At 41.6% G+C, this 24691-nt stretch overlaps 1 protein-coding gene across 1 annotated transcript; it reads right to left on the bottom strand.

The window, feature by feature from the left end:
- Positions 1 to 1397: 1397 nt before the first annotated feature.
- On the bottom strand, positions 1398 to 20003 carry loxl1 (lysyl oxidase-like 1). The gene is made up of 7 exons (XM_019866802.1): positions 18735 to 20003; positions 11937 to 12045; positions 10385 to 10522; positions 5143 to 5299; positions 4170 to 4265; positions 3981 to 4096; positions 1398 to 1836 (listed from the first exon to the last, which is right to left on the bottom strand). Exons 1-7 carry the CDS (start codon positions 19756 to 19758, stop codon positions 1830 to 1832), a joined length of 1647 nt encoding a protein of 548 aa, XP_019722361.1. The 5' UTR covers positions 19759 to 20003; the 3' UTR covers positions 1398 to 1829.
- Between the last annotated feature and the right edge of the window lie 4688 nt (positions 20004 to 24691).

Below are 24691 nucleotides of genomic sequence, written 5' to 3'. Positions count from 1 at the left end.
TTGGTAGTTGAAGAAGACAGTGTAAACGTCCAGCTTACAAACAACAGCCTTATTTTCAGGAGAGTTTTCTTTTTAAAACACTGGAATGTGCATGCCAGGCCAGTATGAAGAAACCATACACTACTCACAAAAGTCCAACTGTTCAGTGTTCCTGTAGTTTTTGCACAACTTGCTGCACTCCGGTTGCAGAGATACAGAGAGACCGGAAGAGTCACAGAAAGGTATACAAGTGGACATAGTTGGAATTGTGGATCAAACACCTGTTGTGAATGCCAGTTGTGTGAAAAGTACTGAACCTGCGAGCATGTGTACAGTCATGTCCCTTGGTGGGTGCTGCTGCTTATTTTGCAAATAGTGGCCGGGAGAGTTGGTTAACTCAGCTGCAGATACAGGGAGGTGTCTATTATGACTTCATTTGTATGTACATTGACACACACAAAATTGTAGAATTTAGTGGAATGTTAATTGCCCCCCACATAAAACTTAAGATAATTTGTAATACTGCAACGGGAACTTGTTTACAGCATGCAGCCCATTCCTCATACTGAACCTGTGAGAATATGTACAGGAATGAGCCTTGATAGGTGCTGCTGTTTTGGGAAGCAACACATTTTGAATGGCCTCTTTCGTGCAAGAGGATTGATGTAACAAAAGATCAATTTCAAACAAAAATTCTGAGTTTGGGTTTAAAATATACCTTTTGGGACACCAGTCTGGGAACTTTTTCACCCATTGATTAAATGTGGCACAGCGCAGTTAGAGTGGAGGTCATTACTTGATCAAATACGGTAAAATGCATTTTTGAACGTTGGCGTCTATGAACTGAGACAATCACAACGACTTCCCTTTATTCCTAATGGGAAAAAGGGATTTTTAGATTGCGAGACGGCATCTAATTGAGGACTCGGAAAGTAGAAAAAAAGAAAGGACAAATTGGTGTGTGGACTTTGAAGAGTTAGAAAAAAAAGTTTTTTCACCACGTTAGACAAAATGAGTACCACACAATTTCAATCCAGTCTGATCCACTTTAACAACCCCCACACCCCCCTCCAAACAAATAGATAATTCAGATCATTTAGAGAATTTTTTTTTTTTTTTTTTTTTTTTTTTACATCATCCTGATTTTCTATCACTGGCACCATTCTTTTTTTTTTATTCATAGTTCAAACGGAAACTCTGCAGGGAGTGTGACCTGATGGCACACACCTATTAAAATGAATGCAGAATGCTTCACAGATTCTGGAAGCAAAATGCCAGGATGATATTAGTATGATGAGTCTCCTGGGATGTGGAAGTTGATTCATAGCTTAATAACATAACAGCAAATAAAAATGCCTTTTACGATATGGTCACTTGACAAGGGTGGTGGGGGCCTTTTTTTAATTTTTATATATATATTTTTTATGGCCCATTTCAGTTCTCCAAAGGCCATGCTAAATGTATTATCATTAAAACACCTGATGCAAGCTAGCAATTATTATTTATATTGTGAGCTATATTTGCTGGCTTTTCTTTGCCCTATGTGATTTTATTAGTTTTTAGAATTTACATGGCGTTGCAGATCAATTACTCTGGGGAGGGATGACGTATGTTGTCCAGGTAGGTTGCCCACCCCATCTTAAAATAACAACCAACTGAATCAGTGCCAAAAGCGGATCCCACTTCTTCCGCCATGAGGGGTCCCCCAAATCTGAGACAGCGCAAAAAACAATAAAACAGCAAAAACAAACAAACAACTACAGCGAGCCGCCGAGTCCCATTCACATTCCAATCGAGGAGCAGTCAGGGCCACTCGAGAATGGTCGGTCGTTCGGTCTTCCAGTGCCTGATCAAGACCTGCAACGTAAGCAGCGCAGCGTGTTAATGTGGAGAACATCTATTCATTTCCAAAATGGGAACATATTGTTAAGTTTGGGAGGTCGATTTGAAAACAAAATCCCAAGCATGGAATGACATGACAGAAAGAAACTGAACAAAAACACTCTAAGGAGCGACCACCTGCAAGTCTTCCTCTTCCAACACATAAAGTGACATCATCTAGAATATTGCTTAAGGAACACACGGTAAGACATTGTTACTTTAATTAAAACCCGAGTGTCTACTCCGTAGGTGCTGCTGTTTTGGTTAGCAACACACAGTAGTTAATATATCCGTATCTCTTTTTAGCTTTATGTATCTATATCTATAGGTATAGATTTACAGATATAGTTATATAGATATACTGTATATGGATATCTATATTTCTATATAACTATATACCTATATCTGTTGATATAGATATGTAGATATAGTTATATAGATAGAGCTATGCAGACATAGATAGATATATTTTATTTTCTTATATATAATAGGGGTCATGCTCCACAATCCACCTCTGCAGTTTTGACTAATTTCCATACAAAGTGACGCTTTACTTCCACTTTTCCGTCATCAAAGATGGGAAATGCTTTTGCCAGCAAATTTCTAAGTTTGGCACTTTGTCCATCTTCTGTATTGCTAATCGAGCTCGCGAAAACTTCATCATCTCTGCATCTTTTCTTCGGGGTGGGAAAAGACCGCGAAAAGTTTCAGAGGCCATTAATCTTAATTGAAGAGTAAGAATATAATTTGTTAAATCATCAAATAGTTTAGCCGGGGAAGCCATTAAGTCCACTAATAAGTCGTAAGTACTTTGATACACTTTGATGCTCTTCATTGAGCTGCCATAAAAAAGTGCCATTTCTATACTGTGCTTCAGTGGAAGGTCGACATGATGTGAAACCTAATTTACAGTCCTGGCTCGCAGGACAAAACATTAGGTACACCTGCACAAGCTGTGGGGATCTAATTTCAGTCAGGGTGAAAGGATCGTCTTTAAATTGCTGCTTATTGTGCTTGCATATTTATAGTTGTTATTCTGAGGCCAGACATATCACAAATAATACTGCAGTTGTGTTCATCCTGGTGAAAATTTACATCTCAAGCACGACCCCTCAAATTGAACTGTTTAAAAAAAAAAAGTACGGTATATATATTTTCCTTCAAAGACAAACTTGTCCGAGATATTTTGTACAATTGCTACCAAATCTCAATCACAGATGCAAGACAGATGAAACTGCTTGTCGGCGTATTCGGCATGTGGAATGAGATTAATTGTTATAATGAGCAAAACCCAATTAATGAATAAGTCCACACTTGTGGGTGTTACTTTTTACACATTATTGACCAGCCTAAAGTGCTGAAAATGGCTTGCTCTCTTTGAAAATGCAATGTTAATCATTGAACAAAAAGGCCGTTTTGGGGGTCTGCTGAAAAGTGATTTTGGATGTACAACGGATCTGCCCGACACCAGCGATACACATAAACTCCAAATTCACTTAACATGAACTCTAATTTACCAGTAACATCGTTAATGTTATTGTAGAAATAACGGTCTTGCCCCTCATCAGTAGTTAAGTAAATTAGGTAAATAAGCACCTTTTTTTTACCTCCAGGAATAATTGGTCAAAGTCTTGGTTCAAGACAATGACTACGTTTACATATGGTCAATATTCGGGGTAAATTCCTGTTTCTGAAACATTTGGGGTAACCGGTTTACATGAGTGAGCAGACACAGTTTGTCCCATTTACATGGTAGTTGAGATCAACTGAACTTTCCCCATCTAAACGACATTGCACTGTTTCTGCTTGTGTTTTTGGGTGGGCTACGTACTACACACCCCACATACAAGAGCTTCCTATACTCAAAAGACCAACATTCAATGTGGACGTCCCTTTGAATGGAGGTATTTCGATACGTTTTTATCTGACCAAATATTCGTGTTAGAAAAGGAGTACCGCAGGGGTCTTATTCGGGGTTTTTAAATATCACTGTATTTTGGTGTTTGCGGGTGTTTACATGGCCCGTAAAAACCCGAGTCTTTGTGTTTTGAAAGGATTATCGACTGCATGTAAACGTTCACTGGGTGAAGCATGACTTTAAGATATTTTTTTTTACTTACTGCGCAAGCTGGCATTTGGTAGTCGTAACAAAGCGTCCCGTGTAGTGGATGTTACACCTGACCACATTGTTCGTAAAATCGGATTCCATCACCAGGAATTTGGGGTTGACCGTGAGCTAAAAACCAAAAGAGAAATGAGATTTGAATTAAAAAGGAAAAAAAAAAGTCAGAGTCCCACTCGGTTCTTACCTTCAGTATGTAGTTTCCAGGCTGGATATCAGTGATGTCGATCCATTGACAGTCAATATCAGCATTGTAAGTATCATAGCAACCTGGGCTCAGACCCTGAGCAAACGGAGACATCAAAGTCATTCATATGACAACCGAATGATATTTCAACCTAACTTTTTTTTCCTCACTAAATTACAATTTGATTCTCCCTAGCATCATGAGTTAAAATAACACACACACACACACACACACACACACACACACACACACACACACACACACACACACACACACACACACACACCTCAAGTGAAGGTGGCTCGTTTGTGTTGAATAACTGGACAATTGAAACCAGTCATTTATGTAACATGGGCAGGTGACTGAGTACATGCGAGATCAGTGATTCTTAACCGTGTTAGAGGTACCGAACCCAACTAGTTCATATGCACGTTCACCAAACCCTTCATTACAAATTCAAGACACATTAAAAAAAACACATTGATTAAAAACAGAAAATAGTACATAAAATTACATGGCCTAAGTATAGTTTTTTTTTAAATTGTATGACATACTATCAGGATAGTCACATGGTGACTACTGAGCGAACTAAAATATCCGCAGCACTGATTGAACAAGCAATGTCATGTGATCATCTGCAGCCAGTGATGTCCAGGCGGGCGTGTCATAACTAATTGACATGTTGAGTCTGGTATGTCTTAACCTCCATGGCAGAAGCTCCGTCGAACCCCTGAGACCGCTTCACTGAACCCCTAAGTTTCGATCGAACCCAGGTTAAGAACCAATGTGCTAGATATATGGTGTTGATGCTTTGCTGATTGTGCTTTGTGTTGGTACAGAGCACAGTAAAGTAGTCGATCCGAATGGAATCCCAGGCCATGTTTTGAGTGCTTTGCCACCATTTTATGGTAATTCCAAACCTTTTTGTTAGCGAGGCCTCAATTATTTGCGGTTTGCCGAACTGCCGCGTTACCTGAGTGTGAGAGGTGCACGCATAACGTTTCAGGTGTCCGAAGTCACAAGTGGTGTCCTCCAGACAGAAACTGGCCTTGTGTCCTTCCGCCACTTTGCGACCTGAGGCGACCTCCAACAGGTCATAGTGGCTGAACTCATCCATGCTATGATAGTGCCTGCGTTGGGAAAAAGGAGAAAAAGAGCGGTTGCTAAGGAAGGAGGCAAACAAACAGTCATGTGAGCTCGAGTTCGGCTTGTTCCAGTGAAACTCTGTGACGTTTATGCAAATATTGTGAACTCATTTGTTAGTGTTTGCGTGTGTAATGCCGTGCCGTGCCGTGCACATATTAACGGGAACTTTCAAAGCCAAGGTAGGTTAATTATGGACAAATCAACATGTTACGTCCTTCGCAAAAGAAAATAAGCGTGTATGAGCGACACAAGACTTACATTATACGCGTATTTGCACAGCTTTGGCAGATCAGGGGAGTCAGATCAGCAGAGCACGTGGTGACCACGCACCCGCTGAACTGAACAAAATTTGGATTTTTGAAATCCCAGTCATCATGTATTATTCCTCATTCTGCGACTTGGGTTTGCGTTTTGCAAGATTATCCATTTTCAGGGGCGCTTGTCATCATTTGAGTAGCTGCTGAGCACCGGCCTATCCCAGCTTAGTTTGCGGCGAGGGCGGACAATACCCTGTAATGGGTGTATAACGCATAGAACCATTCACGCTCACGTTCACAACCATGGACAAGTTGGAGTCTTCAATGAACCTGGGGGGAAAATGCGTGAGGAAGCCAGCATATGCGGAGTAAACCCACAATAGCTGAGGGAGGAGCGTGCAAACTCCACAGAGAAAGCCGAGAGGTGAACTCAGAACCTCTGAACTGTGAGGCCGACGTACTAACTACTATTTCACTTCGACGGATGAAAAGTAATTAGTTTCTCTTCATAATCCCAAATGAAACTTTCATATCATGACACTTCAGAGGCCTTCATCGTGTATCCAATGACCAAAGCGCCTTCCCAATTGACATTTGTGTGAGTGAGCTAAACACTCCCATTAAACTTCCATACAAAAGACGTCATGGGGACATTCTGTGTGTTTCAATAAACACGATGCACAGTAAAATGAAAGTTTATTTCCAACTGCCATCATTATGGTGAGGTAAGCGCGAAGGACTCTTGAAGTCACACAAATTGAGCTTGCGCAAACATTGCTTTATTATTTTTATTATTGTATTGCATGTTGCAACATTTTTTATGGGGACCGTGGTTAATATACGCCAACGACAACTTGGAAAGCAAGTCGGAGTCAGTGGGGTGAAAATTTCAACACTCGGTCTTTCCAGTGGTGACCACTTACGTCCCTTGCTATCAATGCATTGCATGAAATTCAAATGTATGTGTTTCATTGTTGTTACATTTCTGGATTCCCTGTGCTGAGCAAAAATCATTGACAGCATGTTAGATGCTAAATACAATTTTTTGTATAATGCGTGTGTTCATGTGTGAAGCTTGGAAAAAAATATGGGAGTGGAAAAGAGATTTGCCCGAAAGATGGTCCCCATATGATTCTAGGATCCACTCCCCGACTACATATTAGCTCTGGAGAAAGCAAAGGAGGGACACGGAGGAGATATAATATACAAAGCATTCAAGCCCTGATTGTTAGTCATGAGGCTGTTTTCCAGAGGCGAGACCCAGCTCGGAGGTTGCGTTGACTATTTTATCCTAACTATTGATCTGACACTCCACGCAGCATAAGCAGGATTTGAAGACAAACTGTACGTACCGGCGGCCATGGACTCTAATTGTCACATAGCCGTAGGACACAAGATGCTCGGTGGAAGAAAAATTCAAACAACACTGCGGGAGAATGTTATTTTTTTTTCCTACCATGACAAAATACAACAGCAATGGCGCTTTAAATAATTTTCGATGACTTACATTGCCTCCAAAAAGTCATAGAATAGTGAGGTCAATTTACATTTGATAGAGAGGGAAAACATTTGGGGTTTGTTGCTTGTTGTCCCGTGACAATGGTTAAAAAAATAGTGTTGCAAGTTGACTTCATGTTCAGATTTCAGGTTTTGCCCGTGGAGACTACATTTACTGTCGACTAGTAGAGGTGCAACAGATGTGGAAAAATAAAACAAAACAAAACATTGTCTAAAGATGAAAAACAGCCAACTGTAAAGCTGAGCGAAAAAACATTTTGAGCACAGAACCTAAAATTAAAAGTAGCAGCAACAGCAGAAGGCAATAAGCACAGATGCTACACCTAAGTATGCAAAACTCGTGAGCAAAATGAAGGCCAGAGTGGAATTTGCCAAAAAGTGCAGAAACAAACTTCCAAAGTTCCTTGAGAAGGTGTTATGGACTGATGAGACAAAGATAAACCAAAGGAATGGGGAAGGGGGGGGGGGGGCGAAGCTTTCTGCTCATCATCCCCAACATACAAGCTAATCTTTGGAACTCAGTGGCTTGCTTGGCTCCTTCTGGGAATGCGCTCACTAATCTTCATTGATGATGTAACACATCAAGGCAGCAGCAAAAATGAACTCAGACGTCTACAGAAACATTTTGTCGGCCAATTTAAAGAAAGATTAGCCGCCAAGTGTTCATCAGGGGCAAGAAATGGATTCTTTGAGGCTAGCCAAGTCAATCTCCAGAGTTAAACACCATAGAGCCCTTATCTTTTATTTTTTTTTCTAGCGAAAGGGGGACTAAATGGAGTGAATCCCATCTCCAGAGTTAAACACCATAGAGCCCTTATCTTTTTTTTTTACGAGCGAAAGGGGGACTAAATGGAGTGAATCCCGAAAACAAATAACTGAAAGTGGCTGCCGCGAAAGCATGAAAAGGCATCACAAGAATTGTGACATGGTCAGTGACATCACAGGTCCAGTTAAGATCTGCACTGAAATGTGATGTCTTGTTCACTTTCATTTGTTCCAGTACTTTTGCACACTTCAAAAAAAAAGATTTCCACAACAGCAAATTGTGTGTCACACGCAGCTGTGTACCCGGGGAATACAATATTAACTGTTAGTCTCATATTAGTGTTTTTTGATGTCTAATCCAAATGTCTACAGCGACTATAAAAGAATTGGCTTCACTGTTCCGATACATTTGGAAGACGGTGTAACTCTGTTGGCCAATGTTTATGCGAAAAATGTGATCTTTGTTCTGGCTGGTCCTCTCATCTTATAAGGCACGAAAAGTCGGGGATAAAGATTGACCTAGCAAGTACAGAAATGCCATTCTCCGGATTCTAAACCAGTGTTGTCATCAAATGACTTTCAAGATGTGATTTTTAATGTTTTTTGGGGGGTGTTGTTTTGCTGCTTTAAATTGGGGGAAAAAAAGGTGAATCAATGTTCGGGCTGTCAATATTAAATATTTTTAGAATTGATTCCTTGATCGATTAATTTTATTTCACATATAAGTGTATAACCTTTTTTTTCATGATTAGTGTACTGTCATTCGATATCACACAAGAGGGATTGATTTTGCACTCACCAACCTTTTTAAAACGGATTCAGTTACTGGTTTGCTCATGGTTTTCCAAAATAAAAGCAGATGTTTGAGAAGGTCTTATTTTGATCAAACACAAAGATAATCAGTGTGCTTTCATGAAGTTCAACATAGACTGAAATCAGAGGATCTGGACAATTTTAAGATCAACAATGGCTCTAAACAATCATTTTAATATTAGCATAGTTGAATAATTTGATCATTTTAACACCTCCAAATTGATTATATGTAAGACTGTACAGAGCAGGCTTGAAGGGTGTAATTACCTCAAATGTGAAGAAATTATTCATTGGGTGCTGGAGTAGTTTCCCAATTGCGACATATTTGCTCATTTACAAGATAAAAAAAATCCACACAGGCTTCCATGGAACGGAAAAAAAAAGATCATATACTTTTCTCTAAATTTATTTATGCTTGGAACGGTGGCTAGAGAATACGGATGTAAAGCACAGTAATTAGCACATCTCGGGTCCTCATGGCAACTACAGAAACACTTTTCTCCATACTACCCGGTGCAGTCATTGAAATTACTTTAAACTGTTGTTTTGAACAGGAAATTGTTTTGTTTTGGTTTGGCTTTGCTGTAATGTAAAAAGAATGCACCCATCCGCCAACACCCATTCTCTATAGAGAGCATACATTCGCTCAGTGATGCCACGTTGAACCAGCTGCGTGAGAATAAAGTTCTCATCTGGAGATCTGATTGAATAGAAATGTAGGCCAGCAGAGTTTATAGGTAGAAAATGTGAAAGAGATTCCTTTCATAAGCAAACACCGTGCCCCAGTAACCCATATTCCGGCCGTGGCACTCGAGCAGCTATGTGATCGGGTGTCACGGATTGACATCAAAAAAAAAAAAATAAAAAATCTCCCAAAAAGATTGATTTGTCAACTCAGTCAGTGGAATGATTGCCCTGGCTTGCTGCCTCCTGGGAGCCGCCGCCACCACGTGTCAACGTCAACTGACAAATATAAGAAAAAAAAACAACAACACTGCCAATCTCCTAAAATGCTGCTTGCATTCTTCCTCGTTCGGGCAGTCTTGGCAAGACCGTCGATGTGGAATATATCGTCATAAAAATGAGAGCAATAACACTCCCCTCCCAACCGAATTCACATGGAATTCCTGAGTGACATTCAATTTGTTTCATCTGGGGCCTCGACGAGCCAAGTCAAACATTTCCATGGAGGGAGCGAGGGACGCCAGTAATATGTCTTTATAGAACATGGCGTACAGGAATCTGCCTTTGTGTTCTCGCTCGGGATTTGTAAGGGACTCACCTAGACGTCTTTTCAAAAGAAGAATTCTTTTGATGGTGAGCCAACTCTAAGTTGATGGAGGTAACCAGGGTCAAAGTAACATGTACACCACATTTTTTGGGGAGGAGGGGTGATATAGGACTCTTGATGACCAAAGCAGACTTATACAGTGATTCCTTGAGATACGAATGACCCGACTTCCGAGATACGAGCCGTCGAATCTAACTTTTAGAGATAGCCTTTCCACCAGATGGCGCTATTTGTGTGATTTTATGTTTATAGTTTATATTCAATACAGAGTTGTGACTATATCACAAGCCTTTGTGCGGTACGCGATGCCAGATGATTTCATGTGAGGTGCAACATGATTTCTTTTTGTTGTTGCTGTCCTCTAATAACTGCCGGTTGAACATAGGACAGCCATAAAAGAATTCAGAAGACAAAGAAGTGCTTACTGATGGCAACTGTGCCACTCCCAGGTATGGTGTGGCCTGTTCGGCATGAAGTCAGCGGTGCCCTTGTTCTTCACCCTCTGCGGGAATCGCAGCAGTACTCGGACGTCATAGTCAGTGGTCTCCGGTGCGTACGCAGAGCTGATGGATGAACAGATAAAGCAAAAAGGAGAAAAAGTAGCTTGTTTGTTTCTCATAGCCAGACTTGGAAAGGTTCACCGGGCTGGTAAATAATTCATCCGACGGGTTACATGTATCTCATCGCGTGTTGAGAGGGAAGCCAGTGCGATGATATACACTCTTGTTACAGGATTTACTTTGGTGCGAAATAAGACGAAGCGCCACCTCAACCGCGGAAGATCTGAGCCATTCATCTTGCGGCGCTTGTTTCATCAGGAGTGAACGGCAAATTAGGCCTGCCCATCTGGCGGTGATTGCCGCAAACTCAGACAGGATATGAAAGGGCTTTGAGGGATGACTGGGTGCTGATCTTCATGTCGTCATCGCAGTGGTGTCCTCAGAGGCGAGTCAGGCAAAAGGCCGGGGCTCTCGGGTTCACGCAGGCCATTGACTTAACAAAGAGGCCTGAAGCCCGCGAAGATGAGCACAATTTAGAATGTTCAAATGTATCATGTTCTCTCTTACATTTTATCTCTTAGTTTAATGTTAGGCAGCGAGGGCAGGAATGACTGTTTTGTGTGATTTTTTTTTCCCCCCAACTAATAAAAACGTTAAGTGTAAGAATTTCTTCATGAAAACGTTACCTGAAAAAATGTTACAATTAAAAATGTCATTAAAAAGTACAAATGAACAGGCCCTCTCATACTTGTTTTCAGCATCAATCCTTGAAACAATCAAATTTTGACAGCACGCTAAACCTATATTAAATGGAGGACAGGGATGGGAAACTTCAATGCTGAAAGGGGGCCAACAACCATTCACGCTCACAATCACTTCAAGGGACAATTTAGAATGTTCCATTAACTTCCCATGCATATTTTTGGAATGTGGGAGAATACCGGAGGTTGTGAAACCCAAATTGGCAAATGCCAGTTCAGTTTCATTCATTGATCTTAAGATGGTCCACCCAATTTAGTATCGATTGGACAAAATGCCTGATCTGGTCTAAGATGTGATGTTGATTTTGTGTAAAAAGTACAAAAGATCAGCGGAAAGTAGGCCAATCAAGATTATCATCATTTCTAATTTGTTTTGGCTTTGCTGTCTTATTAAAGGTCATCTGTATTAAAAATAAATGTCAGCATGTGAGGCCTGAACGATTGGTCGGCATTTTTTCTTAGTAGGACTCATACCGGAAAATGATTTAAAGCACTCAATCTTACGATCTAACAAATAAATAAACGTAAACAAATTCTTATTTTAAATGGTAAATTAACAACTATTCCTTTCTGATACTTTGAAAACCCCGAATAAGCACCAATACAGCAGATGGGAGGGATGAACTTACTTTAACAACAAGGCAAGATAGAGTAGCTTGTTTCAAATGAGATCTGCACTAAGACAAGCAGGAAAATGAAAATTAATTCAGTTTTACCTCGAAAGGCATTTTTCCTCAGCAGCACAGCGCAGGGAATACATGCGAGCCCTCTGAATGTACGTCGAAGCCTGGACATAGTTGGCATCTGGAACTAGGTCAGGTAACCCTAATGAATGAAAACAAAAAAAAAATCAAATATAAAGATTGGTAAATATTCAGGAACCAAACAATCAAGGATGTCATGTTTCAGAAGATTGTGTAAAAAGAAACACACGGTTACAAATGACTGCAACGGGCCCCACTTGACATCATGAATTTTCTCATTTATACCAGTATTTAAAGTGCAGTTATTCTACCTCGTGGCGAGGTAGGAAAATGAAAGTTTCATCAAGTTGAGAAAAAACAAACAAACAAACAAACAAAAAACAATCACCAAAATTGAATAAGGGGCAAAAATCCCAAATACTTTTACAAACGCAGCAATTTTTAACCGAATACACATACTCGTGTGCTGTGGAAAAAAAAATCTCCAACAGAACAAGACAAACAGCTCATGATTAGCTGTCCCTGTCCAAACAAGTTGGATTGATTGTGTTCAACTTTTGAGGTTCAAAACTTTTCACATTGGTTACCTTGTACAGTTGTATGATAGCTAGAATGGTAAATAGTTACCGTATTTTCCGCACTATAAGGTGCTTCGGAGCATAAAGCACACCTTCAGTGAATGGCCTATTTTCAAACTGTTTTCATATACTGTACAGGGCACACCGCATTATAAGAATGCTACAATAGTGGCTGTGGTTCCGTTATGCATCCACTAGATGGAGATACACGAAAGGGAATTACAATACAATACAATACAATACAATACAGCTTTATTTATATAGAGCTGTCACAACCGCTGCAGCTGTAACAAACGCTTTACAGAACATTTAAAATACAATGTCAAAGAAATCAGACTATTGATCCACATATAAGGCACATTGTATTATAAGGAGCACTGTTGGTTTTCAGAAAATATGCTTTTATAGTTGGATTTATATGCTTTTATATGCTCTGGAACACACGCTGACCTTTGTAACACATTTCAAATCCAGCCTCAAAACATATCTGTTTAGACAATCTTATTCACTCTGACCACAAATCCATTATCTCTATTTTGTTTTATTTTATCTTATTTTATTTGATGTTGTTTTTAACATTGTATTTTTTGTGTTTTTAACTGCTTGTTGTAAGGTGTCCTTGAGTGCTTCGAAAGGCGCCCACAAATAAAATGCATGATTATTATTATTATTTTAGCGCGCCTTATAATGCGGAAAATACGATACTTTGAAAGTTACCTGTGGCATTAATAAATATTTTGTCACGGGTTACAGTTTGGTTCTTGAACAAATTCATTCGAATTCCATTACTTTTGATGGGAAAATCGTTTTTAGATCTGCTCAAATTGCAAATCAAGCATCTAATAATATATTGTGTCTCAATTTAGAGAAGACATCAGTGTCAACTGTGACAAGCTATCTGACATGGATCATCTTTTCCAATCTTTCTACAATCCAGCCCTTTCCGGCTCCATCATATATTTGTCATCAATTTTTAATTCCGTGGCATTTATGAAAGGGCTGATGGAAGACACGAGGGGCAACAGCAACGGGGTCGGCAGTTCAAGACTGGGTCGCGGTGCACAGAGCCTTTGGCAGCTAATTACCGTACATTCCAGATGACTATCACGCTTTTCTAATGAGATGCTCCATAGGCCTTTCCAGACCACGGGTGAGTTTGGGGTGACTGAGCCAAAGGGTCGCATCGTGTGTGTGTGTGAATGTGTGTTTGTAAAATTGTCCCAAAAGAGAACATAACGCACACTAAGCCTCTAACTAAATGTAACTTCTTCCGAATATACTCATATGAATATCAGTACGATGGCTTACGCAGATGCTGTTATGCTGCCTCAGCTAATGTGATGTGATCTTCCCTGATGCTCGCTTTATTATGAATCTACCACTTGAGGTTAACTTTTAATGAAGTTTGTGTAGGTTGATGAATTCTATCTTCGGGGGGATTGAGCTCTACTTGGAAACATGTCAGCTGGTTTCCCAGAAGGCTGATTGACATTCAGCGTGAATTTGTCAGACTTTACTCAAGGGGTGCAGGAGAAGAATGAACATGTTGAAGAAAAAAACACGTTTTTTTGTTTTGGTTTCAAGTGGGCCACTGACAAGTCTCTGTGAATGTTACAACAGCAAAGTTTGATTTGTTTGTCTAACTGAAACTACAGAGGAGAATAACCGTCTCCTGTAATTACCAATAAAAGCAGGCCAAAACTGACATTAGTCATGGTTACTTTGTGATTCAACACACTTTTCAAGAAAATCAGGACTTTATGAGGTTAGGTCAACCAAGACTTTTTTTTTTTTTTGGAGGGAGAGGGGGCTTTCAGACCACTATGTAGCAGTGGAACAATTCGCGGAACAGTTAGCTTACACAGACAGGCAGATGCAAAGAAAGGAGGTCTGCTGCCTCTGCATCGGCATCTCTGGTGAGTACGGTGTGATTTTTATGTTAATAAGTATTGACGGGGGCATTATTTCATGTTACGTGTTATTAAGAGGTGGATTCAGTCACGTAAATACCCACTGAAAGCCCAAGTCCGAAACTCACTGCTCACCACTGGTATTGCTTTGGCACGCTTGAAACCACAGCTAACCAGGTACAAGAAACAGTACCTCATAGTCATGGACTTTTCCAATGGAAGAGTTGAAATTAATATTCACTAGATAGGTGCCATGTGGCTGCGAAGGAGCAAAACTTGAAACCCAAAACCCTAAAAGCTAACGAAAGGAGGGTTCTCTATTCAAAGACTAAATAAGTATCGGTGAAAAAAAATAACGCGGCTACTTTCAACGTGGAAGTACAGAACATCAAGTGAGAACTATCTATACTGTATGCTAGCATACCAAATTTTAGCACGTTATCCATTATCACTTCGAATAGGCCAAGATGTAAATCCTATTGATCTTTCTTTGTTCTTATGGAGCTATTTTACTATATGCCAGCATACCAACTGTTTGCATTTTACTAGTTCTTTTTGATGCTTGAATTCAGTGCAATTTCTGATGTGTTACCTCATTTTTTTTAACACTTCACAAAACCAGACTGCATCTCGACTGACTTGACAAATGTTCGTGGTGTGTTTGTAGGAAGCATGTAAGTTTTGACATGTTGTGTTTGCTGAGTATTTAGAATGCAAGTGAGTTTCAAATAGGGCTCTGGCTTGTTCGCTTTCCCTTCCGAGCGCTCACTCGCTACGTGAGGCTGATGCAGCACGACAGGGCACACTTGCTAGGAAAGACCATGGTGACATTGTCAGAACTCTGCGCGACTACCACAGTTTTTGCTTTTTCACTCTCACTCACTTGCTTCCACCCAAGAGAAGACTTTGTTCTCTGCCCCCGCTAATCTTTCGAAATGAGAAAGTGGGTCTCTTTTATTGGGATGAAGTGTTTGGAGGGACCTAAGCTGATCAGCTCTCAACAGCATGTGACAATGCCACATATTACGCTCTAAGTGGGGCACACTTTGGAGACCTTGCCAGGCATTTTAGAAACACAAGAAGTTGTAAAAAGGACGTCCAGGAGTGCCTTTAAGATACTTTTAAGCTAAAGACGATGAGCCGCAGTGAAACGACACATCAGAGTATTTCACATTTATTGAGGTCAAATTAAAGACGAACAAGTGATTCATCGTTTTAGCACAGCTTCCACGGCGCACTGTGTCGCCTTGTAAAGGAAAGGAAATAAAATAAGGTTTACTGATTTAGTAGGGGCGACCGGTTAGCACATCTGCCTCACAGTACAGAGGTCCAGGGTTTGATTCCGGGTTCCAGCCTTCCTAATTGGAGTTTGCATGTTCTCCCTGCCGCGACCTTTGTGAGGATAAAGTGGTTCAGAAAATGGATGGATGGATGGATAGATGTTCTTCCTGTAACTAGGTGGGTTTTGTCCAGGTACTCCGGTTTCCTCCCACATTCCAAAAACATGCACGGTAAGTTAATTGGGCACTCTAAATTGTCACTAAGTGTGATCGTGAGTGTGAATGGTTGTTTGTTTATATGTGCCCTGCGTTGGCTGGCAAAAAGTTCAGGGTGTGCTTCGCCAACTGGGATAGGCTCCAGCACGCCCATGACCTTTGTGACGACAAGCGGTTTGGATAAGGGGTGACTGACTTTGTAGGTAACATAACGACCGTTTCCATGTCAGCATTTTGTCATTTTGGATTTGTCTTCAAATTTCACAACCAGACATGATGTAAAGTCATCATTGTGCCAACATTGGACTTTGTCAAAGTTGTGCCAACTATCCATCCAATTTTTATACATCTTAGCCTAACATGTCTTTAAAATAAATTATTATTTGAAATAATACTTGACTCCTGGACATGTAACGTCTTCATCAAGTTTGATCAATTGTCATTTTAAGTACAACCCAACTACTAGACACGATCGATCCACCTGTGTTCTTTATTTGCTAGTCAGGCTGTAAATTTTAGCATGCTAGCTTTTTCCATCCACCCATCAATCTATTCTCTGCATACCACTTATCCAGCACATACCACACACACAGGGCACATGGAGACAAACAACCATTCACCCTCACATTCACACCTCCAGCCACATTTTTCAATGAACCTAACATGCACGTTTTTGGAATGCGGCAAAGCCGTGCAAGCAAGGGAAGAACAGACAAACTACACACAGGCATGCTTTGTGTTGTGAACTTCACAACAAGCAGCAGTATGGTGACGAATTCTTCAGAAAAGTTGCTAAATGCTCACTGAATTATCAAGATGCACAAACAATAACATTCAGTAGAATAACATATGACAAAACGTGGGTGATTTTTGGTGTGTATGAGTCACATTTTCATGCACTTCAAAGGGGAAATGTGAGATGCGAATGTGATGAGTGTGGTCACTATTGGAGCACCTGACCACTGTACAGGGCATGATGTAAAGTTCTTACCCCTCTGCCTTAGCACTTTCTGTCGTCAGCCAATTTAAAATGACATCACAGTCCATATGGGCTCAGCTTGCAAACACCACATGACCAAACCCACCAAAACAGGTAAGCCGCGATCGATGTCAACTGCGACCTCATCTGTGACACTGTGTCATGTTTCACTGGTGAGTCAGATTTGGAATCACGGTGGGCAAAGATCGGCCACTCGCGAAAACTAGTGACAGGACGCTGCACACTGCACGACATTTCGGTCGGGTTTAGCTGCAATGCTTGGTGCACAGCGGTCCTTAGTTAGACAGTCTGCTCTCATGTATCATTAGTCGCCGTCTTCTGTACTATCATGCTATAGCTAATGAGCCAAATAACTTCGACTGTTTCCAGCAGCCTGAATGAACTAATCGGTGCCAATTATTGACTCATTTTTCTTTGTCATGATGGCCAACATCTTTGTTTATGGATATTTGAGGAAGGAAGAATCAGCCTGAATCACAGTGCATCGCAAAGCGTGTACTTGTTTTGAAACACACAACCACTTTGCCAACTTTGATCATGAATTTGAGCCTAAAATGGAAACAGAGATTTGCAATGAGATGGGAGAAAATGATAAAATATCACATCACTATATGTCGTTCAACTGTCAGATTCAACTGTATCAAATCAACGGCACATTAAATAACCCACACTCAACAACAAAACAACTATTGCTGATTTTGTTTTTTTGTTTTGTTTGTTTTTCAAAGCAAACCATTTCGGGGAGATATACAGTAGAAGATTAAATGAAATTTTGCGAGAAACACCTTTTTGCCACCAACGCCACCAAAAACAGTTCAACGGTCCCAGCACTATAACAGCTTCATTGTTTTCCGCGAAGCAGCAATTACAAGTCTAACTCTTCTGTTGCTCGCCTAACCTAACAATCTGGGCCAGAGTGACGACTGACCTTGCGAAGACATCTGTATGCAGGATGTCATTTCGCACTGTGAGCCTGTTGGGTGCTGAATGAATGAAGCTTTTGCGATGGATGAGGGGAGATGAGGGAAACAAAACCTGTAATGCAATGTAACGGCCCACCGTTTTAGACACATGAGAAATCTCACGCCATACATGCCTATGCTCAAGGGGTCGGTTGAAAAAACAGGTTTATCTTACGCCGTAAGTAGTACTATTTGTTTTACACGTTAGGCCTCTTTTAGCTCTGAAGACTCTTGCAGGGACTTTCCATATCACCCTTCCTTATGGGGAGTGGTCATTTTCTGTATAAACCACCCCCTTTCATCCCAACCCACGTCTCTCGAACCTTGTTTACTCTCTCTTGTCCCCAAGCGCAGGAGGGAGCCCCACCTCTCATCAGACGCAATGAGGTCACCATCGCCGTGACCAAACTGCACGTGAGGCACACAGAGCACCCCCTCACATGCAAACAGTGCTTCTTGTGTGCTGTGCTTTCTTTAAAAAGGGGTGGGGGGGAATGGCACAAGCAGCAGAAGATGAATTTACACCCCCCCATAAAAAAATGAAACGACTCTTACGAAGATTGATTAAGACATCTGATAAACATGCCGGAAGATGATGATTGCATATTTAAGAGGGCGGCGAGAGCGAGTGCTCAACTTTTGCATCATTCAAATTCCTACAAGGAATTGCGATGAGAAAGGCAAAAATCCCCTCAGTGGCTGCAAGTGAAGTATTAGTCTGTCAGACTCTGACAGATTTAAAGAACTTCAGAGTCTTCTTCAAGCCCCAAACCCTCTCTGGAGAGCCAACTTCCAGAACAAAATGTTTGTATTTGTCATTTTTGAAAACTATTTCAGACTCAAAAAAAGTGGAGGTTATATTACCTCTTTGCTCTTGTTGGTATATGCTCCCAACATTGGTTTGCTCAATGGCAGAGTTTGGAGAGTTTCTGCCGGGCGGGACAGGCTGCAGGAAGGGAGGCTGCGGTCTTGCGAATGGTGGGAACTGCTCATACTGAGGACTCCGTACCGGTGCCTCGCCGGCCTGTCCTGGCTGGTCCACTCTGCTTTCAGGGATTGAGGCGGCAGGGTCTTCGTTGTATAGACTGTGGGTGTATCTGCGGTCCAGGCCATCTGAGAATGGTGGCTGGACGGGCTGGGTGGCCTGTGGGGGCGGCGCAGGATTGGTTCCATAGCTGTAAGACTGGTAGAAATGGTAACTGTCATCTGTGAAATCAGGTTGCGAGCCAGGCAGTACCGGGCCTACACCGTACACCCCTCCGGTGTACCCCTGTCCACCGGCGTACGATCCACCAGCGTAACCCCCTCCGGGAACTGACTGAAAGGGCGGCTCGTAATTCCTGTACGGCCCCTCCGCATAACTGGGCTCAAACGGCACAGGTTGGTAGAAGGGTTGCTGAGGAACGGGATACTGAGGGTAGGAAGGAATGCTGTAAGGTGATGAAGGGTAGGAAGATGAGGAGCCTGTGGATTGCCTGACCCTGGTGCTGGAGGACCCCTGGAAAGGTACCCCACCTGTGGAGCCTGACGTTTGCCTCCAGTTATCAGGCACTTGCCCAAAACCGAAAGGATGCCTGGCTTGTCCGCGGATAGTCTCAGAGGATCCTCGTGAAGGCGCTTGTCTGCGGACGTTGCCACCTTGAGATCTACGGGACGACTGAGGGCGGGTGTCGGCAACCACTATTCGGTGATCTTGGTCCTGCGTGCCGCTCCCGGCAGGAACGTATTCGGACCCGCTGTTGAGCAGGCTGAACCTGCGACCATTGTTCTCCCACTGGATCACCTGCCGCCACGGGATGGCTGAGCCGTCCTGCCTGGAGGTCCGACTCTGACTCTGGGCCTGTCCCGATCCCGCCAGGACAAATACTAAACAAACAACAGGCAGCATTGTGACTTCAGACTCAAAACACCTGTCGCGCCGTCAAAAAAACATGAGTGTCCTGGTTCCTAGGGTTGGTCTGTCGATGGTGTTGAAGTGATGCAGGTCTTCTGCTCAGGCACATCTGCAGGTCTTCTTGTGACAAGCGAGAAGAAGGTGAAAGTCGTGGTGGTCTGTCCAACGTCAGACGTTCCTGCCTGCCTGCTGCACCGCTGCAAGTTTCTATTTGCCTGATTGCTTACAATGAGCTGTGAAAAAATCTCAAAGGTTTTTTTTCCTCTTCTCTTTTTTTAAGGAGAGGTCCCACATGGCCCTAGTGCTAGTGATGTTTCCTGGCCTGCAGCAGGCCAGCCCTCCGTGAGGCCTCCAGAATCAACATTACCATCTGTAAAGGCATGTACAGTAAAATACACCTCACTTCTCACAATGTCTTGGACTCTTCACATTGGGTCACGTAGACAAATATATAGGCTACACATATGCGAGCAACAGGTGTTTATATGGCTGCTATGACACTGTCACTTTACCTTTTAAACTTCTACCAAAATAATGACGAGCAGATGTTAGGCTTTAATTGGTAACAGTGAGCATTCAGTCATAGAGAGCGGGTATACTTACACAATGAACACATGGTTGGAACACGTTGCTAAGGGAAAGGAAACAAGCTGTGAGTCCCTTGGAGTCATACACTTGCAGGAAAATCTAGAAAATGCATAATTTACTCAGAAGGGGCCTTAAAGTGCCGTACCTGGGTAGCGTGACATCAACATGTCACACATTTTGAAACATCAAACTCAAATATGTGTTTCCTTGAACTGAGTTTGTTCTATTAAAAAGGAAATATGTGTTTAAAATTCACCTCTGGCTTGTACTCATTGAAATACCTTAGCACCAGAGATAATCGTTGGAGTACACAATTATTAGTAAATGTACACATTTTCTTCATCTCTTACTTCTCCTCCTTTTACAGGAGTGTGAAACTCATTTTTGTCGTGAGCCACACTGTAGTTACCGTTTCCCTTGGAGGGGCGTTATGACTGTTCAACCATCAAGTCAAAACAATGGTTTCTTTCACTATGAAAGTTACTGTAGTGGGGGGTTTGGTAACAAGAAAATGCTGACAATATCTCTGTTATTTATTACATGTGAGAATTTGAAATTTTGGTATAGATTTTAGGAAGCATCATGGAAATTGACGTGTTTGATTTGCTTTCACGGGCCACATTAAATGATGTGGCGGGCCAGATTTGGCCGTCGGGCCTTGAGTTTGACACATTTTTCACTTGCCCACTAGCATTCAGAGTGAGGCACAGCATAACTGAATTAACTTCTGTTGTAGGCTACAGTTAACTGAAAAGTGTGCCACCGAGACATTTTATTTCAAAACCGCAACATTGCAAATCTAACAGTAAAATAGAAAAATATTAGTATTATTGTTATAGTCGAGGAACCCTGTTATAGTTGGAAGTGCAGTTTTCTCTCCTCCCATGTCCTGACACACACAGCCGCACAAACACGACCACTTTTCCTCCTCCCCTCAATAGCCCCGATCACAAACATACACCAGTGCACACGCACACAAAAAGACCCCCTGAGCCTGTGTGCCCAGACACGGTTCAGCCCAATCGAACTGGTGCTGCATGCACTACAAACCTTCATTTGCACAAATGTTCAGAGAGGAGTCATTTGGCGACTTATTCACATGGGATCGGAAACATGCTGAAGTCCACACAGGCACGACCCCCCCCCCGGCCCCCACCCCCTCTCCATCCTGCATTCTGTTATCAAAGTCAGCAGTTTAGAAGGTGTTTTCCTTGGAAGCCACAGGACACACAGCAATGTCACATGGCCAAGGAAGGACAACATTCCCTTTGTGTCCTATCGAAACGCAACACTTTTAATGCATTTGCTCAAGGGAAAAAAAATGATTATTAGAAATAATTTTCTTAACAGTTCAATTGTTTTCAATTACACATTTTTTACAATGATTTAATGTGGTAAACAAGCAGAATCTGGACTTTTTAAAAGAAAATACTTAAAAAGTGAAGTACTTTTTACACCATTATCCAACATCAATAGGGGGGTGCCCAGTCACAATTGTGACTGAAGTTATCATTGCAGTAGCGAGGAACCTTTGTCGGAAACAGTTAAAAGTTGTGAAATTTTGTGGCAACAGGTGTCTCCATCTAGTGGAGCAATTTGAAAGGTCATGCACCATTTAGTTTTGTATTCAAGCCATTACCCAACATTAACTCTTCATTGGCAACCGTTTTCAAAAAAGAGAACATCTTGAGTGCGGGCCAATTTAGAGCAATGCTCCCAAAACATTCTGTTTTATGACTATGGAAACAAAGAAACTAGCAATTGAAAGATTAGACTATTATTTCATCACAACTAAAATGTTTCTACCTTATTCCGTTTTTACTAATCTGCAGAAAAACATCTGTTGGTTTCAACTACTTCAGCGCAAAAACACAAACTAAGCTTCTTGTGAAAACATTTTATGCACAACAGTGACTGTGATGCTAATATTTTTTGCTTTCGTGATGCCTGAAAGGTATGAACGGTCTTTTTTTTTAATATAAGATACCACCAACAATGAAAATGTGCTTTTGATGGCATTTATAAAGAATCACTAGTGTAACAATTTCACATTTGACAGTCATATTATTTATATGGTATTTAGTAATAGAGGTATTTAGTAGTGTGTGTGCATGTGTGTGTGCCATGCATGAGTGTGTGCATATGTGTGTGTGCGTGTGTGTGTATGTGGATACATTATGACATCACTTCGACTACAAAATTTAAATAATCTCAGTCATCGATCCAGCACTAGATACTTGGAACGTTTGCATTGCCAAGGGTCCACCATGCTTTTGAAGTTTAGACATTGGTGTGGCATGGTGAGCTCATCCAAAGAGATCCAATGTGCTGTCATCTGCTGGCCATCGTTAATTTACTTATTATTTGTTTTCTCTGCTAAATGATCAAGCCTTTTCTCCGCCTATTGCCATAAAAAAAACATGGTTGTCATAAAATGACGTTGGTGGCACTCCTCCTTAAGATCCCTGTTGACGGCAAGATTTAATAGCGACACATGTTTATCGTTTCAGTAGCAAGGCACCCTTGCGGTAAGGGTGTGAACTGTTGTTGCATGCTTTGAAAGGGGAAAAAAAGTTGGAGCAGCTGGGCATGAAAGACACCCCTCCCACAACGGACACACACTTTGTAATACAAACCATTGCCCATGATCAAAAGCAACACACTCTCCAAACTGCTATTAAGGTTATCATTTCAGAAGCAGAAAAGCATCAAAGACGTGAAATGTTGCTACATTCTTTAAAAAATGGGATTTTCAATTGGACTTTTATTGTTAGTTTTTGTGTCGCTTTAATATTTTAGGCGAATTGAATAAAATAAAGAACGGAATAGCGCAACGTGTCAATAGGATCTCTTTAGCATTGAAAATGTAGCCATCCAATGCACCCGCTTTTATTGCCTGTTCGAGCAATACAACAAAAAGAACTTTCAAATAATCACAGTGGTCACGTTGTGTAATTATATGTCGATGTACGCTTCTAATTAAAGCAAATCAAAGAGACGCTGTAAGATTTGCAGAAAATTGGCTTCAATTGTGACAGTTTTCCCACTTCTCGCACGCATTCCTTATGATGTTAGCTTCATCAAGGTGTACGTATTTCCTTCAGAGGGATTTATATCGAGCTTGATTGTGTGCACGTCAAAGCCTTGGTTTTCTTTCTCGTTTGGCAATTAATGATACTTGTAGATGTTTTTTTTCTCGTGATACAGCTTGGGGCTTTTTGTTTCTTTTCCCCCCCGCCCCACCCTCCCTTTCTCTCCGTGCTTAATTACAGATTAATCCCAGAGGATTTTTCTCCTGCAAAAGAAAACGGCTGTGAGAGATATTGGGAATGTCTTGAGATGCTGTCAGTGGAACATTCCGGTGAGAGTTGCCGAGTTTTTTTCCCCCCTTCTTTTTGTGTGTGTTTCCTCCACCGTCTTTGCTGCTGTGTGCCTTGTCACGTCGTGTGTCTGAGAAGTACACTGAAAAGAACGCTTTTAATGGGAGTGACTGTGCAGAATGGAATGAGATCCCAGGGTAGGGAATCTGAATAAGGCTATGGTGGAATGTTGCTCAAGCACAATGTCCTTGAGGTCGCTTAATTTTTGGGGGGTGGAGGGGGGTATGATTTTAGAATGAGCTTTCTTTGTGTGTTTTGCAACACTGATTCGGCCCATATAAGGAATGTGAGGCCTCAACAAGGGGTTTCAAAAGAAAAACTTGCAAGTGGCTAGCACAAGCAGTTTTCATTAGAGAGCTCTTTTCCATGGTTATCGACAGTCAACTCCCAGTGCAAACATAATGACACAACACTAAAATGCTCATTCACACAGCTGGGCTACCGCGCTAGTCAGTTATCTAGCACTCGTTTCCATCCATCCCTCCATCCATCCATCCATTTTCTAATCCGCTTACCCTCACGAGGGTCATGGGTGTACTGGAGCCGATCCTCGCTGTCTTCGGCTGTCAGCTAATCGCAGGGCACACATAGATGAACAACCATTCGCACTCACACCTTGGGACAACTTAGAATGTTCCATTAGCCTGCAATGCATGTTTTATGGAATGTGGGAGGAAAACGGTGTACCCAGAGAAAACCCACGCAGGCACAGGGAGAACATGCAAACGCCACACAGCAAGGCCGGAGCTGGAATCGAACCCCTAACCTCTGCACTGTGAGGCGGACATGCCAACGAGTCGAACACCATGCCGCCCACCACTCATTTCCACCACAGTTAATGTATTTATTTTGATTGGGCATCATAAAAATAATGATAGAACATAAAATGCTCAAATAAAAATAATAATTAAAACACTACAACTGAATGAGGAGGAATGTTATGTGCACCCCTTTTTTAT

This window comes from Hippocampus comes, unplaced genomic scaffold (assembly GCF_001891065.2).
Source record: "Hippocampus comes isolate QL1 unplaced genomic scaffold, H_comes_QL1_v1.1 scaffold82, whole genome shotgun sequence".
NCBI classification, from domain to species: Eukaryota; Metazoa; Chordata; class Actinopteri; order Syngnathiformes; family Syngnathidae; genus Hippocampus; species Hippocampus comes.
The sequence above is the reverse complement of the archived record's forward strand: the minus strand, read 5'-3'. Positions and strand labels throughout refer to the sequence as shown.

Excerpts from the sequence above, each read along its gene's own strand:
- loxl1 (XM_019866802.1), bottom strand. The coding sequence starts at position 19,758 with ATGCTGCCTGTTGTTTGTTTAGTATTTGTCCTGGCGGGATCGGGACAG. Across the intron at positions 5,300-10,384 it reads GAGTGGCACAGTTGCCATCA|GCACTATCATAGCATGGATG; the intron begins GTAAGCACTTCT and ends TTCCCAACGCAG. Across the intron at positions 4,097-4,169 it reads CTGGAAACTACATACTGAAG|CTCACGGTCAACCCCAAATT; the intron begins GTAAGAACCGAG and ends TTTGGTTTTTAG.